The sequence below is a fragment of the Eumetopias jubatus genome, unplaced genomic scaffold (genome assembly GCF_037043125.1).
Source record: "Eumetopias jubatus isolate StellerSeaLion01/CBP00866 unplaced genomic scaffold, mEumJub1_p1.0 scaffold_2, whole genome shotgun sequence".
Classification (NCBI taxonomy): domain Eukaryota; kingdom Metazoa; phylum Chordata; class Mammalia; order Carnivora; family Otariidae; genus Eumetopias; species Eumetopias jubatus.
In genome coordinates this window covers 122,110,661-122,123,770 of record NW_028274808.1, presented here as the reverse complement: position 1 = coordinate 122,123,770, position 13,110 = coordinate 122,110,661, and the positions used below count along the sequence as shown (strand labels likewise).

General features: G+C 35.2%; 1 protein-coding gene across 5 annotated transcripts in view; it reads left to right on the top strand.

Annotated features, from left to right (window-relative positions):
• The window catches only part of RAP1GDS1 (Rap1 GTPase-GDP dissociation stimulator 1), a 156,750-nt gene extending 144,770 nt beyond the window's left edge, over window positions 1-11,980 (top strand). For all 5 annotated transcript variants that reach the window (XM_028117770.2, XM_028117768.2, XM_028117767.2 and 2 more), the window contains 3 exons: window positions 3,161-3,287; window positions 6,963-7,091; window positions 11,298-11,980. In XM_028117770.2, the coding sequence (XP_027973571.1) occupies window positions 3,161-3,287; window positions 6,963-7,091; window positions 11,298-11,425 (384 nt within the window). In that variant the 3' untranslated portion in view covers window positions 11,426-11,980. The remainder of the gene's footprint in view (window positions 1-3,160; window positions 3,288-6,962; window positions 7,092-11,297) is intronic.
• Window positions 11,981-13,110: the final 1,130 nt, after the last annotated feature.

Genomic DNA, 13,110 nt, shown 5'->3' with positions numbered 1-13,110 from the left:
AAAAATTCCCTCCTGTCATAGGCACTCTTCTTTATCCTTGAAGAATAAAACATTCTTCAATTATCAATCTAAAAACTTGATCAGACAAAATTTAGTCATTCACTCATACATCTAACATTTAATTCCTATACTGAGAAGTAGTCTTTGATGATACAAAGTTGGGAAAGAAAATTTTTATCAGGTGATTCAGTGGCTGTGTTATAAATTGATTGTCTTGAATTTAAGCCTATTTCAGAACATTACATTGTAATCAGTATTTTACAGTTTTCAACAAAGTTTGTAGCTGGATTATCTCAGTTATTAAGGGCAAATGGACCATAAAAGCTAAATATATGAGACTATTACATAGATAATTTGCCTTGGTTGTGTATGTACCAAAATTTAGCTTTCCATAAGAAAACTCCTTATAGGATTGCAAAATAATACATTTAAAACTTTGTAAAACATTATGAAGTATGTCCAAAATTTTTGGAGATTTTGCAGATACACCTAAGGTTTAGAAGGATGACCCAGAAAAATGTCTTCCTGTGTACTTCTACAGTTTAATAAATGAAATGGTTTCAGAAAAGTTAAACTCTCTGGATTAATTTTAGATGTGTATTGGTTAAAACTATTTGTAATTCTCCAGATGAACCTTGCTCTGTGGAGTGGTGCTAATATCCTTTTTTGTTAAATATCTTGAAATTTAAAATATAACTTTAAAATACATTCATAGAGCCTCTGTAGAGCACTGTGACTAGCTGTGTATGGCACTGTGATGAATTTAGGACATATACTTTTGTACAGAGCACAAATGGTTAGAAACAAGGAACTGATAGTCACACTGCCTGGATTTGAATCTTGACTTTTTTTTACCATTTAATCACTGACTTTGGACAGATTTCATAACTTAATCTGAGCTTCAGTTTCTTCATCTGTTAACTAGAGATAATATCTAGCTGATGGAATTTTCTGTGAGGATAAGAATATGCTAATATCTGTAAGCTACCCAGTATAATGTCCAGTGTGTAGTTGTTGCTCCATAGAGGGTAACTATCAATATTATTCTCTTTTGTCAATATAACACAAGAACAATGGAACAATGCTTCATTTGTCTTTTGTCTTCCATTCTGTCAGGCAAAGCAACTTCATAGAGCATCTATTCAATAAACATTTATTGAGGTAGGAGGAGAGAGGGCAGGCATTTTAAAAGCACTACTCCAATATCTGTTCAAAAAAGTGAGATGGAGGGGCTCCTGGGTGGCTCAGTCAGTTAAGCATCTGACTCTTGATTTTGGCTCAGGCCATGATCTCAGGGTTGTGAGATCAAGCCCTGTGTCAGACTCTGCACTCTGCATGGAGTCTGCTTGAGATTCTTTCGCTCCCTCACCCACTGCTTGTGCACTCTCTAAAATAAAAAGTAAATAAATAAATAAATAAAATGAATAGAAAAAAATAAAATAATAAAAAAGAGATGGTAAAGGAGCTATGCTTGAACTTACAGGGAGCTGCTCACTTCTGATACGCAGTTTCCTTCTTCATCCATTATGTCCCCCTCCTTATACTCTAGTGGACTCTCCAGGGTGAATCACAAAATAAAGGATGAAATGCTAGTCCAAGAACCTTCATTAGGTGACTGCATATGTATCTATGAACCTCTTGTGGTCTTCTTTACTCAGTAAGCTCCTTTGTGATTTTTATAAAATTCTTTACTAATTTTAAGTTTCAGATAAAGTGCCCACCAAGTAAATTGGGAGGCTTTCTTTTTGTTAGAAAAGCCTTTTAAAAGACAGTTTCTCACTTACTAAAAGAAGGTAATGGTAAAAGGTTAGATGCCAAAATACAACCATCATAAAAACTCAGTACTAGGACTCCATAATTTAGAATGTTTGATCTTTAAATGCATTTGGGCTCAAAGCAAAGATACTATCTATAGTTTTCTTAAGAATTTATATAAGGTAAAAGCATAAAGGAAACCCCTTTTCAAATATTTTAGCAAATTAATTTGAAAAATATTTATAATTACAGTTAGTTTTATACTGTCAAAGCTAAAGCAGACAGGCTACTTAATATCCAGCACTTAAATTACTAAAGGTAGTGAGAACAAAGAAAATTACTTTAAAAAATTCTAGAATTGAGACTTTCTACTAAATCACATTTAATCCAAGAGTTTTTAGGAAACAAAACTGAGATAAAAACAAAAATGAAGGGGCGCCTGGGTGGCTCATTTGTTAAGCATCTGCCTTCGGCTCAGGTCATGATCTCAGGTCCTGGGATCGAGCCCCGCATCAGGCTCCCTGCTTGGCGGGAAGCCTGCTACTCCCTCTCTCACTCACCTTGCTTGTGTTCCTTCTCTTGCTATGTCTCTCTCTGTCAAATAAATAAAATCTTTTAAAAAGTGAATACTAGAAATAAATGTGGCATTTTAAAAAATCTAACTTTTGCCGTATATTCTTATATATGCTTTTCATGTAATAACTTTGTAATTATCACAAAAACCTATGATAACACATTATCCTAGCATTAAAGATAAGGTCACTGAGATGCAGAGAGGTTCAGTAATTTGCTTAGTCAATGTTGGCAGTGGGTTTTATTCAATCTGGAACCCATTGTCTCCTCTGCCATTGAAGAGGACAGAGCTGCAGGTCCCATGAGAAATGAGGGAAGACAATTTTAAGTTCCTCTCAAGTCCCTTGACATGTAATCCAGTTTTGTCAGATCCAACAAAGGGGTAAAAGCTTAAAAAAAAAAAAAAAAACTTTACCTTGATCGTCTGGAAAACAACTACCTGGTATTGTAATAATGATTTGAAAAGAAGTTGTTTTTTTTTGTTGTTGTTGTTATTATAAACCTTGATCTTTTTTTTTTGATCCTGTGGTGAGTCAACATTTGGGGCAATCACACTTATTTTTTTGAATGGTTGCTTCTGGGACTCTCTATTCCTTGCTATGAACTGCAGTGGTCTTTTTCACTTAGGTAATTTAAGTTGTCATCTTTTGATGAATTTATTTAAAGCTAAAAACTTTTTCCTTTTCTTCTGTGAAGAAAAAATTATGGTTAAATGTAATGATTCATACAGGACACTGTCAGAAAATCAATTTAACAATGAATTGACTGACTATAATGCAGTCTCTTTATGTTTAAAATTAAAGTTTATAACTGTGATATTTATTTATTGCAGGATGTAATTAAAACCATTGTACAGAGTGGTGGCATCAAGCATCTAGTTACCATGGCAACTAGTGAACATGTAATAATGCAGAATGAAGCCCTTGTTGCTTTGGCACTAATAGCAGCTTTAGAGTTGGGTAAGTACCCCAGTGTCTAACTTATTTTCTCCTATTTTTATCTTGGATGAAATGAAGTACAGGAGTGGAATAGAAATCAACAAAACCTTGACTAGAAGCATTTTGCCAGCATGTGTCTGCACCTGTAGCTAAGTATATAAGAAATCACATTCCATAGATTGCCACCTCAGTTTTTGCTTTTGGTAACATTTTTAGGTCAATGCTTAACTCTTTTTAGAGTTTGAGTCTTAAATGTTATTTCAAGTTATAGGCACTTAGTAAACACAGAAAATAATTTCAGCAGGCCTAACAGAAATGAAACTGTATTTAGAATACAGCAGCAAGTTTAGTCTGCTGCCCTTCCAGTGACTCAGACCTTGTCTTCCATCTCTATTACTGACTCACTCTCTTGCTCTTATCTCCTATCACCATGGCTTCTAGTGCCCTCTAGTATTGCCCTCATTCTAAATTCTCACCTTCTGTGTGTTTTACATTCAAAATTCCCCAAAAGCAGAGTTCAGTAATTCAGTTGGTGTCTTTCTAGCATATAGTATCCCCATTGGTCAGAATTCTTCTTGAGAAGCTAGTTCATAGTCATCTAGCTTATGGATAGTAACCTTTGTCCCAGGAACCAATCAGTCACACAGCCTGTGGTTAAGGCCTGAGACTGCCTTACACAAAGGAGGACTATAGACTTAGTAGGTCTGTCCTGTCCAGTTCAAAGCCATTTAGGTAAACACTGTTAACTGATGAGTTCCTAATTCCCACTGATGATTTAGGTCCATAATTCTCACACAGAGGCAAGTGGACCCACAACCCCTATACCAGGAAGCCAAAAGATAAACACATAAACATGGTATATCTTTCCCTAGTGTCACATTTACTCAGATTTTAGGTATGAAAGATTTGAATTTTTGTCTTAAAGGGTTTTGAATTTTAAAACAATTTTTAAAATATCATAGGTATAAGTAGGATATAAAATTTTTTTGAATTTTAAAGATAAAAGACTCTAAGAAAATGTATGCTTATTCTCAGCGACTTTGGCCTATAGTTAGAAATGCTTTGGAAGTCAGTTTAGGTCCCAGATTAGCCATGACTTCACACATGGTTTGAGTAGAGTCAGCCTAGAAGTCCAGCCGTCATGGGGGGTCAGATAGGGGGAGTTGTGATAAAGGGGTGGGAGTCAGTGAGGACACTGAATACCAAACTCGGTTCATGGCCTGATTTTAAGTGGCTTAAAGTGATGGGGCAGTTTCAGAATATGCTGGATGACCCAGCCTGGGATGAATCTGGTTTTCTGCCAATATCTTCCAAACAAGCTATAATTTCATCAGCTTCCTGATAGCTAAACATTTGCCTCAATCTCGTCACCTCACCATACAACTATATAAAATGCGATACCTACATTTTTTTTTAATTGTTTCCTAGTGTTTCCTAGGCTCCTTGGGCTTAAGATATAAAAATAAGCCCACACTATCTTTTTAATACATAACACACTTTGAAAACCGTATTTTTCCAGTCTTGTTTTCTTATAGACTGTTTGATATTAAGGAATTATAAATTTTTTGTATGATAATAGTATTAAAGCAACATTTTTAAGAGTCTTTTTTTTTTTTTTTAGATAATTGTATATTCACATGCCGTTGTAAAAAATAACATAGAGATCCCTTGTATATATTACCCAGTTTCTCCCAGTGGTAACATTTTTCAAAACTATAAATATTTCAGCTATTGATATAACTTACCAGTCTTATTCAGATTTCCCTAGTTTTACTTGTTCTCATTTGTGTGTATGTTAAGTTCTATATAGTTTTAGGACGTGTAGGTTTGTGTATCGACCACCACATTCAAGAAACTAAATAGTTTAACACCACAGGGATCCCTCCATTTATCACCACACTAGTCACCTACCTCCTCCTCCTACCCCTTACCTTGTCTCTCATCCCTGGAAACCACTAATCTGCCCTTCATTTCTAAAATGTTATATATATGGAATCATATAGTATGTGACCTTTTGGGATTGGCTTCCTTAATTCAGCATAATTTCCTAAAGAGATCCGATTTGTTTTCTGTGTCAGTTGTTTTTTTATTGAATATGGTTTGTACATACCACAGTTTGACCATTCCTGTCAAAAAACATCTGGGCTTATTCCACTTTGGGGCTTTTAAAAATAAATAAATGCTATAAATATTCATACATAGGTTTTTATGTGAGCATAAATTTTCATTTCTTTGAATAAATGCCTAGGAGTGCAGTTGCTAGGTTGTGTGGTAACTATATGTTTAATTTTTAAAGAAACTGTCAAACTGTTTTCCAGAATGGCTATACCATTTTACATTCCCACTAGCACTGTATGAGTGATCTAGTTTTCTCCACATTTTCACCAAATATTTGGTATTGTCACTATTTTTTATTTTAGCCACCCTGATAGCTGTATAGGGATATCTCATTATGTTTTTTTCCATTTTTCTAATGGTAAGCATATGAAAAGATGTTCATCATTATTTGCCATCTGTATATATTCTTTGATGAATTACCTATGGATAATTTTTGCTCATTTTCTAATTTTTTAACTATTGAGTTGAAAATTCTTTATTCTAGAACTTTTATAGTTTTACATTTTATACCTAAATCTGTAATCCACTTTAAGATCTGGATAAAGTGTGTGGTTTAGGTCAACTTTTTTTTTTTTTTTTTTTTTGCCTGTGGAGGTCTAATTGCCAGTACTGTTTGTTGAAGAGGCTATCTTTTCCTCCACTGAATTGCTTTTGTACCTTTGTCAAAAATCATTTGAACGTATATGTGTGGGTCTATTTCTGGGGTTCTCTATTCAATTCTCTACCAGTACCACACTCTTGATAACTGTGCTATACAGTGAACCTTAACATCGGGTAGAATTCCTCCCACTTTCTTTTTTATCGAGATTATTTACCTGTTCTAGGGCCTGTGCTTTCCATATAAATTTTAGTATAAACTTACAGATTTTCTACAGAAAATCCTCTGGGATTTTGATAGGAATTGCCTTAAGAGTTTTCATCTCTTAAAGATACATACTGAGGGGTGCCTGGGTGGCTCAGTCGTTAAGCGTCTGCCTTCAGCTCAGGTCATGATCCCAGGGTCCTGAGATCGAGTCCTGCATCGGACTCCTTGCTCAGCGGGGAGTCTAGTTCTCCCTCTGCCCCTGCTTGTGTCCCCTCTCTCACTCTGTCTGTCTCTGTTGAATAAATAAATAAAATCTTAAAAAAAAAAAAGATACATACTGAAATACATATGGAAGAAACTATGTTATTTTTAGGATTTGCTCCAAAATAATTTTGGGATGAACAGGTGAATGAAACTAGAGATAGATGAAACAAGATTGGCCATAATTTTTTAAGATAATAGTAAATAATGTATTATATAATCTTTTCTGCTTTTGCATATGTTTAACCTTTTCCATAAGGATTTTTTAATTGCCTCATATCAAAAGGAATATTTTAATACTAAATTTTAAGCTTAAACTGTAATATCTGCTGAAATTTAACTCTTCCTTAATAAGGTCTGAATTTAATATTCTATTTGTAGGTCATCGTTATTTATCAGTCCCTTTTGGAGGGTTTTATATGATCAGTTTTTAGAAAAGGAATCAGTGTTTAGCCACATTGCACCAGGTTCATAAACAGTGGACAAAACTGATACTTTCTTTCATATTTTAGGCACTGCCGAGAAAGATCTAGAAAGTGCTAAACTTGTACAGATTTTACACAGACTGCTAGCAGATGAAAGAAGTGCTCCTGAAATCAAATATAATTCCATGGTCCTGATTTGTGCTCTCATGGGATCTGGTAAGCATTTCTTCTAAAATTTGGGGTCTATTAACATATGGTTGACATTAAATATAGAATAGTAGTAAATGGTGGCTTTGGGTTTTAAAAGCATTAGAAATTAGTTTCTGGAGGATACAGGATTACTTTTACTTGAAAATATTCGCAAAAGATTCTCACAATAATAATATAAGTATCATGGGGCACCTGGGAGGGCTCAGTCAGTTGTCCGTCCAACTCTTGATTTCAGCTCAGATCATGATCTCCAGGTCATGAGATCGAGCCCTGTGTTGGGCTCCAAACTCAGCACAGAGTCTGCTTGAGAGTCTCTCTTTCCCTCCCCCCCTGCTCACATACTCTCGCTCTCTCTAAAATAAAACTAAAAAAATCTTAAAAATATCATATAGAAAATAGACAAAAAAAATTAAAAATTAATAACTAAGATTCATCAACTCTAAAATATTTTATATAAAGAACAAATTCTGATTTGTGTATCATGATATTAGCTAAGGAATTTGTTCAAGAAATCATTGGCATATTTTGGCATTATATTCCATGGATACTGAAAAGAATGTGTATTCTACTGTTACTGAGTGAAGTGTTCTTGAAATGTCACTTAGATCCTTTTGGTTGTTGGTAGTGGAATTGAGTTTGCTATATTCTTAGCAAATAGAATATATTGATAGTCTAATTGTTTTGTCAGTTGTTGAGACAGGGATATTGAAGTCTCCAATAATAATGGTGGATTTGTCTGTTTCTCCTCTTAGTTCTGTAAGTTTTTGCTTCACATATTTTGCAGCTCTTTTGGTAGATATATACACCTTTTGGATTGCTGTTGTCTTCCTGGTGGATTGACTTTTCTTTCTATCATTATGTTCCTCTCTGGTGTGGTAACTATTTTTCCTCTGAAGTCTACTTTATCTAATATTAATATAGCTGCTTCTACTTTCTTTTGAATAACATCCATAGGATCTTTTCCCACCCTTTTAATCTCAATCTGCTTTATCATTATACTTGAAGTGTAGAGAGCACCTTGTTAGGTCATGTGCTTTAATCCACTCTGTCTCTCTTAATTGGTGTATTTAGACCATTTACATTTAATGTAAGGACTGATGTTATGGCTTAAGTCTGCAGTTTCATTTTTTTATTTTGTTTCTCGTTCCTGACTTGTTATTGCTTGAGCAATCTTCCTCTGTATACATTTAGAACCACATTAGACATTGTTACAATTTTTGTCTTCAACCATCTAACATAATTCAGAAAACTTGAGAGAAGGAAAGTCTGTCATATTTATCTACACCTTTGCTATATGGGTTGTTCTTCCTTCCTGATGTTCCCAGATTGCTTTTTTTAAACATTCCCTTTCTGTTTAGAGAACTTACTTGTAGCCACTCTTTTGGGTTAGGTCTGCTAGTGACAAATTGTTTTCTGTTATTTTAGAATATCTTGGCTTCCCCTTCATTTGTGAAAAATGTATTCTCTGGGTATAGAATTTTGGATTGATGGTTCTTTTTCTTTCAACATTTGAAAAATATGCCATTTTCTTCTGGCTTCCATGGTTTCTTAAGAGAAATCCAGTCTTCCAGTTCTTTATTTTCCCCTCTTGGTAAGGTGTCACTTCAAGATTTTTTGGTCTTTAATTTTCAAGCTTGACTGTGATGTGTCATGGCATGGGTTTCTTTGGGTTCATCCTGTTTCAAGTTTGCTCACCTTCTTGAGTAGGTAGGCTTATGTCTTCTGCTAAATTTGGAAAGTTTTTGTAACCTTATTTCTTTAGGTACTTTTTCAGCCCCACCCTATTTCTCCTCTCCTTTCAGGTCTCTAATGGCAGGAATGTGAGATCTTTAGTTATATCCTACAGTCTCCTGACGTTTTGTTCATTTTTTTCCAGATTATCTCCTCTCTTGTTCAAATTACCCATCTTAAAGTTCACTGATTTCTTCTGTCCCCTCCATTCTCCTGTTGAGCTTATCCACTAACTATAGTTTTGAGTTCTAAAACTCCCATTTGCTACTTTTTTATGTCTTCTGTTTCCTGGCTGAGACTGTTATTGAGGCATTTTTTAATGTAAAATATACATAAAATTTACCATTATAACCATTTTTAAATGTACAGTTCAGTGGCAGAGTAGTACATTCACACTGCTGTACAACCATCACCACCCTTTTCTTCTCCCAAACTGAAAACTCAGTACTCTTTAAAAAGAGTATATATCCATGGAATATATGCCAAAATATGCCAATCACCCATCCCTCCAGCTTTTGGCAGCCACCATTCTATCTTCTGTCTCTCTGAATTTGACTACTCTAGGTACCCTTTAATCATACAATATTCTTTTTTGTGTGGCTTATTTCACTTACCATAAGGTCTCCAGGGCTCATCCAAATAGTAGCCAGTGTCAGAATTTCATTCCTTCTTAAGGCTGAATAATGCCCCATTGTATGTATATATATCACATTTTGTTTATCCATTCATCCATCAATGGACATTGGGTTATTGTCACCTGTGGGCTATTGTAAATAAGGCCACTATGAAAATATGGGTGCATAGGTATTTTTTCAGTTCCTGCTTTTAGTCATTTTTGGAATATACACACAAGTGGAATTGCTGGATCATACAGTAATGGCTTCATTTAATATTTTGAGGAATCACCATACTGTTTTTCACAGTAGCTACACCATATTACATTCCTACCAGTAATGCACATAGGTTCCAATTTCTCTACATCCTAACATTTTTTTTTTCTATAATAGCCATCCTAATGGGTATGAAGTGGTATCTTACTATGCTTTTGATTTGCATTTCCCTAATGATTAGTGATGTAGGGGATCTTTTCATGTGTTCATTGCCCACTTGTATACCTTCTTTGGGGAATGTCTATTCTAAAGTTCTTTGTCCATTTTTTAATCGAGTTATTTTGTTGAGTTAAAAGGTTCCTTATATTTTGGGGATATTAATCCCTGTTGGATATATGATTTACATATATTTTCTCCCATTTTGTGGGTTGCCTTTTCAGTCTATTGATAGTAATCTTTGGTACACAGAAGTTTCTAATTTTGATAAAGTCCTGTGTATCTGTTTTTCCTTGTGTTACCTATGTTTTTGATGCATATCCAAGATATAATTGCTAAATCCAATGTCAAAGTTTTTCCTTTATATTTTAAGAGTCTTACAGTTTTAGCTCTTAACTGTAATTTTTGTACATAGGGGCTTATGGCTCTCCCATTTTACCAGCACCATTTGTTGAAAAAACTGTCCTTTCCTTATTGAATGTCAAATCTTTGTCAAAACTATTTTGACTGTATATATGAGGGTTTATTTCTGGGCTCTCTGTTTTATTCTGTTGATCTATAGATCTGTATTTCAGCACCACACTGTTTTGATTATTATAGCTTTAGAGTAGCTTTCGAAATTAGAAAGTATGAGTTGAGATTGTTTCGACTCTTAAGTCTCTTGAGAGTCCATCTGAATTTTAGGATGCAGTTTTCTGTTTCTACTAAAAACATTACTAGTTTTAGACCTCACAGTCTTATTAAAGTAAATATATCATCAGTTTGAGGAATGTTGATTGCATTAAACTTATTAGATGTCAGTCTTCTCATATAGCAGTCTCCAAGACTTAAGAGCCTGGTATTTTCCTGTAATTGAGGGTAAAGAAAGAGAGCAAGAAAGCCAGAAAGAGGAAGATCAGATATCTAAAAGGGAAGCCTATTGTCACAGAAATTTGTTGAAGGGATATGAAGTATAACCTGTTTCATTTGCCACAAAATTAATTTGAAACAGATCTAAGTTTTTTTTGTAAGTCATTGGACTTCATATTTGAACTGATGATAGATAGGGCCAAGGGGTATATAACTGAAACTTGAGATCATACCATGAGCTGTGTTTCATTATAACTCATTACTCTAATCAAACTTAAACTGCAGAACTTGACATCTATATATAGATATGGCAAGTAAAGTTCCTCTGATTTATTATAACACAACTCTTGCAAAGACATTTCTCGGCTGCTGCTGTGTGTCCAGCACTTGTCTTTAAAAGTGTCTTAGCATTTCTAGGCTGCTAGAGTTTTTCCAGGATTGTTCCTAGTTTTATAACTTGGTATCATCCAGATGAACATTTTAGGTATATATACTGGACAGATTGTATATTAAGATTAGAACAATCAGAACAGTAGCATATCTGTTATCTTGGTTTTTTGTTTTTTTTTTTTTTTTTGTCTTCCAGAATCTCTACACAAGGAAGTACAGGATTTGGCCTTTCTAGATGTTGTATCCAAACTTCGCAGTCATGAGAACAAAAGTGTTGCCCAACAGGCCTCTCTCACAGAGCAGAGACTTACTGTGGACAGCTGAGAACAGCCCCTGCCTGATACATGGCATTATCCCACCTCTGATTTCCCCTTTGTCCTCCATCCAGCTGCCTCTTCTGCTTCATTTTCTTCCATATCACTTGTGCATGCGTGTAATGTTCCAGTACCAATTGAAGAACTGCTGTAGGTACCTGCCCAATAAGATTTCTAAACCCATAGTTAGTGTGAACATGAATTTGTCAAAAACAGGTCTCCACCCATAACTGTTCTCTTGTATTCCTGTTGCTTGAGCTACATTAAGTAGAATGTGCATGTTGTAGTCCTATGATGATGTAAACTTGGTACTACATAATGACTTGCTCCTCACATTTGGTAAACTACATAATAATGTACTGGTGAATTAGAAACAAACAAGAATGCAGCAGGATCTGTCTAGCTTATTAAGGATGGAACAGAATAGTAAAAATAGCACCATTTTTTGGTGCTTGGGAAGCACAGTGACCAAAAAACTGTATGGCTGCTCTTTCATTAGTCTTACCTACTAATGTCAAACCCATGGTACCTAGAGTTAAATAAAATCCAATGCTCTCACTCTTTACCCTATGGTTTCTCCTTCTTCCTAACTATGTAGACTCCTGAAACTGCCACAAACTTGGCAAGACTTCCCCGAGGCTTTTTAATTTCATATTTAATTGGCTGTCATCATTGAAACCTAACATTGAAATCATTTGTACTTTTCAGCATGAAACTAAGGGGTTGAAGAATCTGTGTTACACTAAGTAACATCTTTTTTGGCCTATATTTTAGAATCTATGTACATTTTGACATCAGCATTGTCCAACACCTGTCTTTAAAAGTTCACCTGGCATTTGTTTTCAACTGAGGAAATTGAGTATAGCTCATTGGAGGGTGGGGTTGTTGGGTTTTTGGCTATTTTTCATCATTCAGCTTGAAAGCAAGAAGTTTCCTCTGTCGTAGTCCTTTTAAATCTTATATTAGAACTAGCAGGACATAGGAAAAAAAGATTAAGAAAATAGAGCTAGCAGGACATAGAAAGAAAGATTAAGAAAGAAGTTTGTCTATACTAAAGAAAGGAAGCAGGTTATAAAAGGCATAGTAGCCAGTCCAGTTCATTCTGCAGATGGCCTCATAGCAGTAGCTGTTTAGAGTTTCCCACCTCCACTTGCCACAGAGAACTGCAGATCTTGAAGCTACCAGAAAAGGTGACGATGCCAAGACTCCAGAGATGAGAGGACCCTCTTGGCGAAATACAGTGTACTCTTCACTGCCACTGAGACCACCAAATGGGTTTTTAGAACTTTGAAACACAATCTTTGTAAAATAATCAAAGATCCCTGTAACCTACGTATCTTGTCCCCATGCACAAGTTTGACAAATACTGGCTGAAAGGTGTGATGGGCCCCGATATGGAAGGACTGCAGGACAGTAGAATGGGCTGCCCGGGGTGACAGGAGCTCTTTCCTCTTCAGTGGGAGATGCTGCACATATCTGTGGGGTGATTGAAGTTGGACTTTTGACTCTGAAACAGCTATAATTCAATATAATTAAAACCTCAGTGGAGGTAAAGAAACTTTGATTGATTGTTCCCTTTGATGTCCAGGAAAGGGGCTATTATTGTGAGTGCTTATGCTACACTTACTGTAAGAATGATCTTGTTTATTGTCTTCTTCTGGGCTGGATAGTGGACTATATTTTATTATAGGTTTT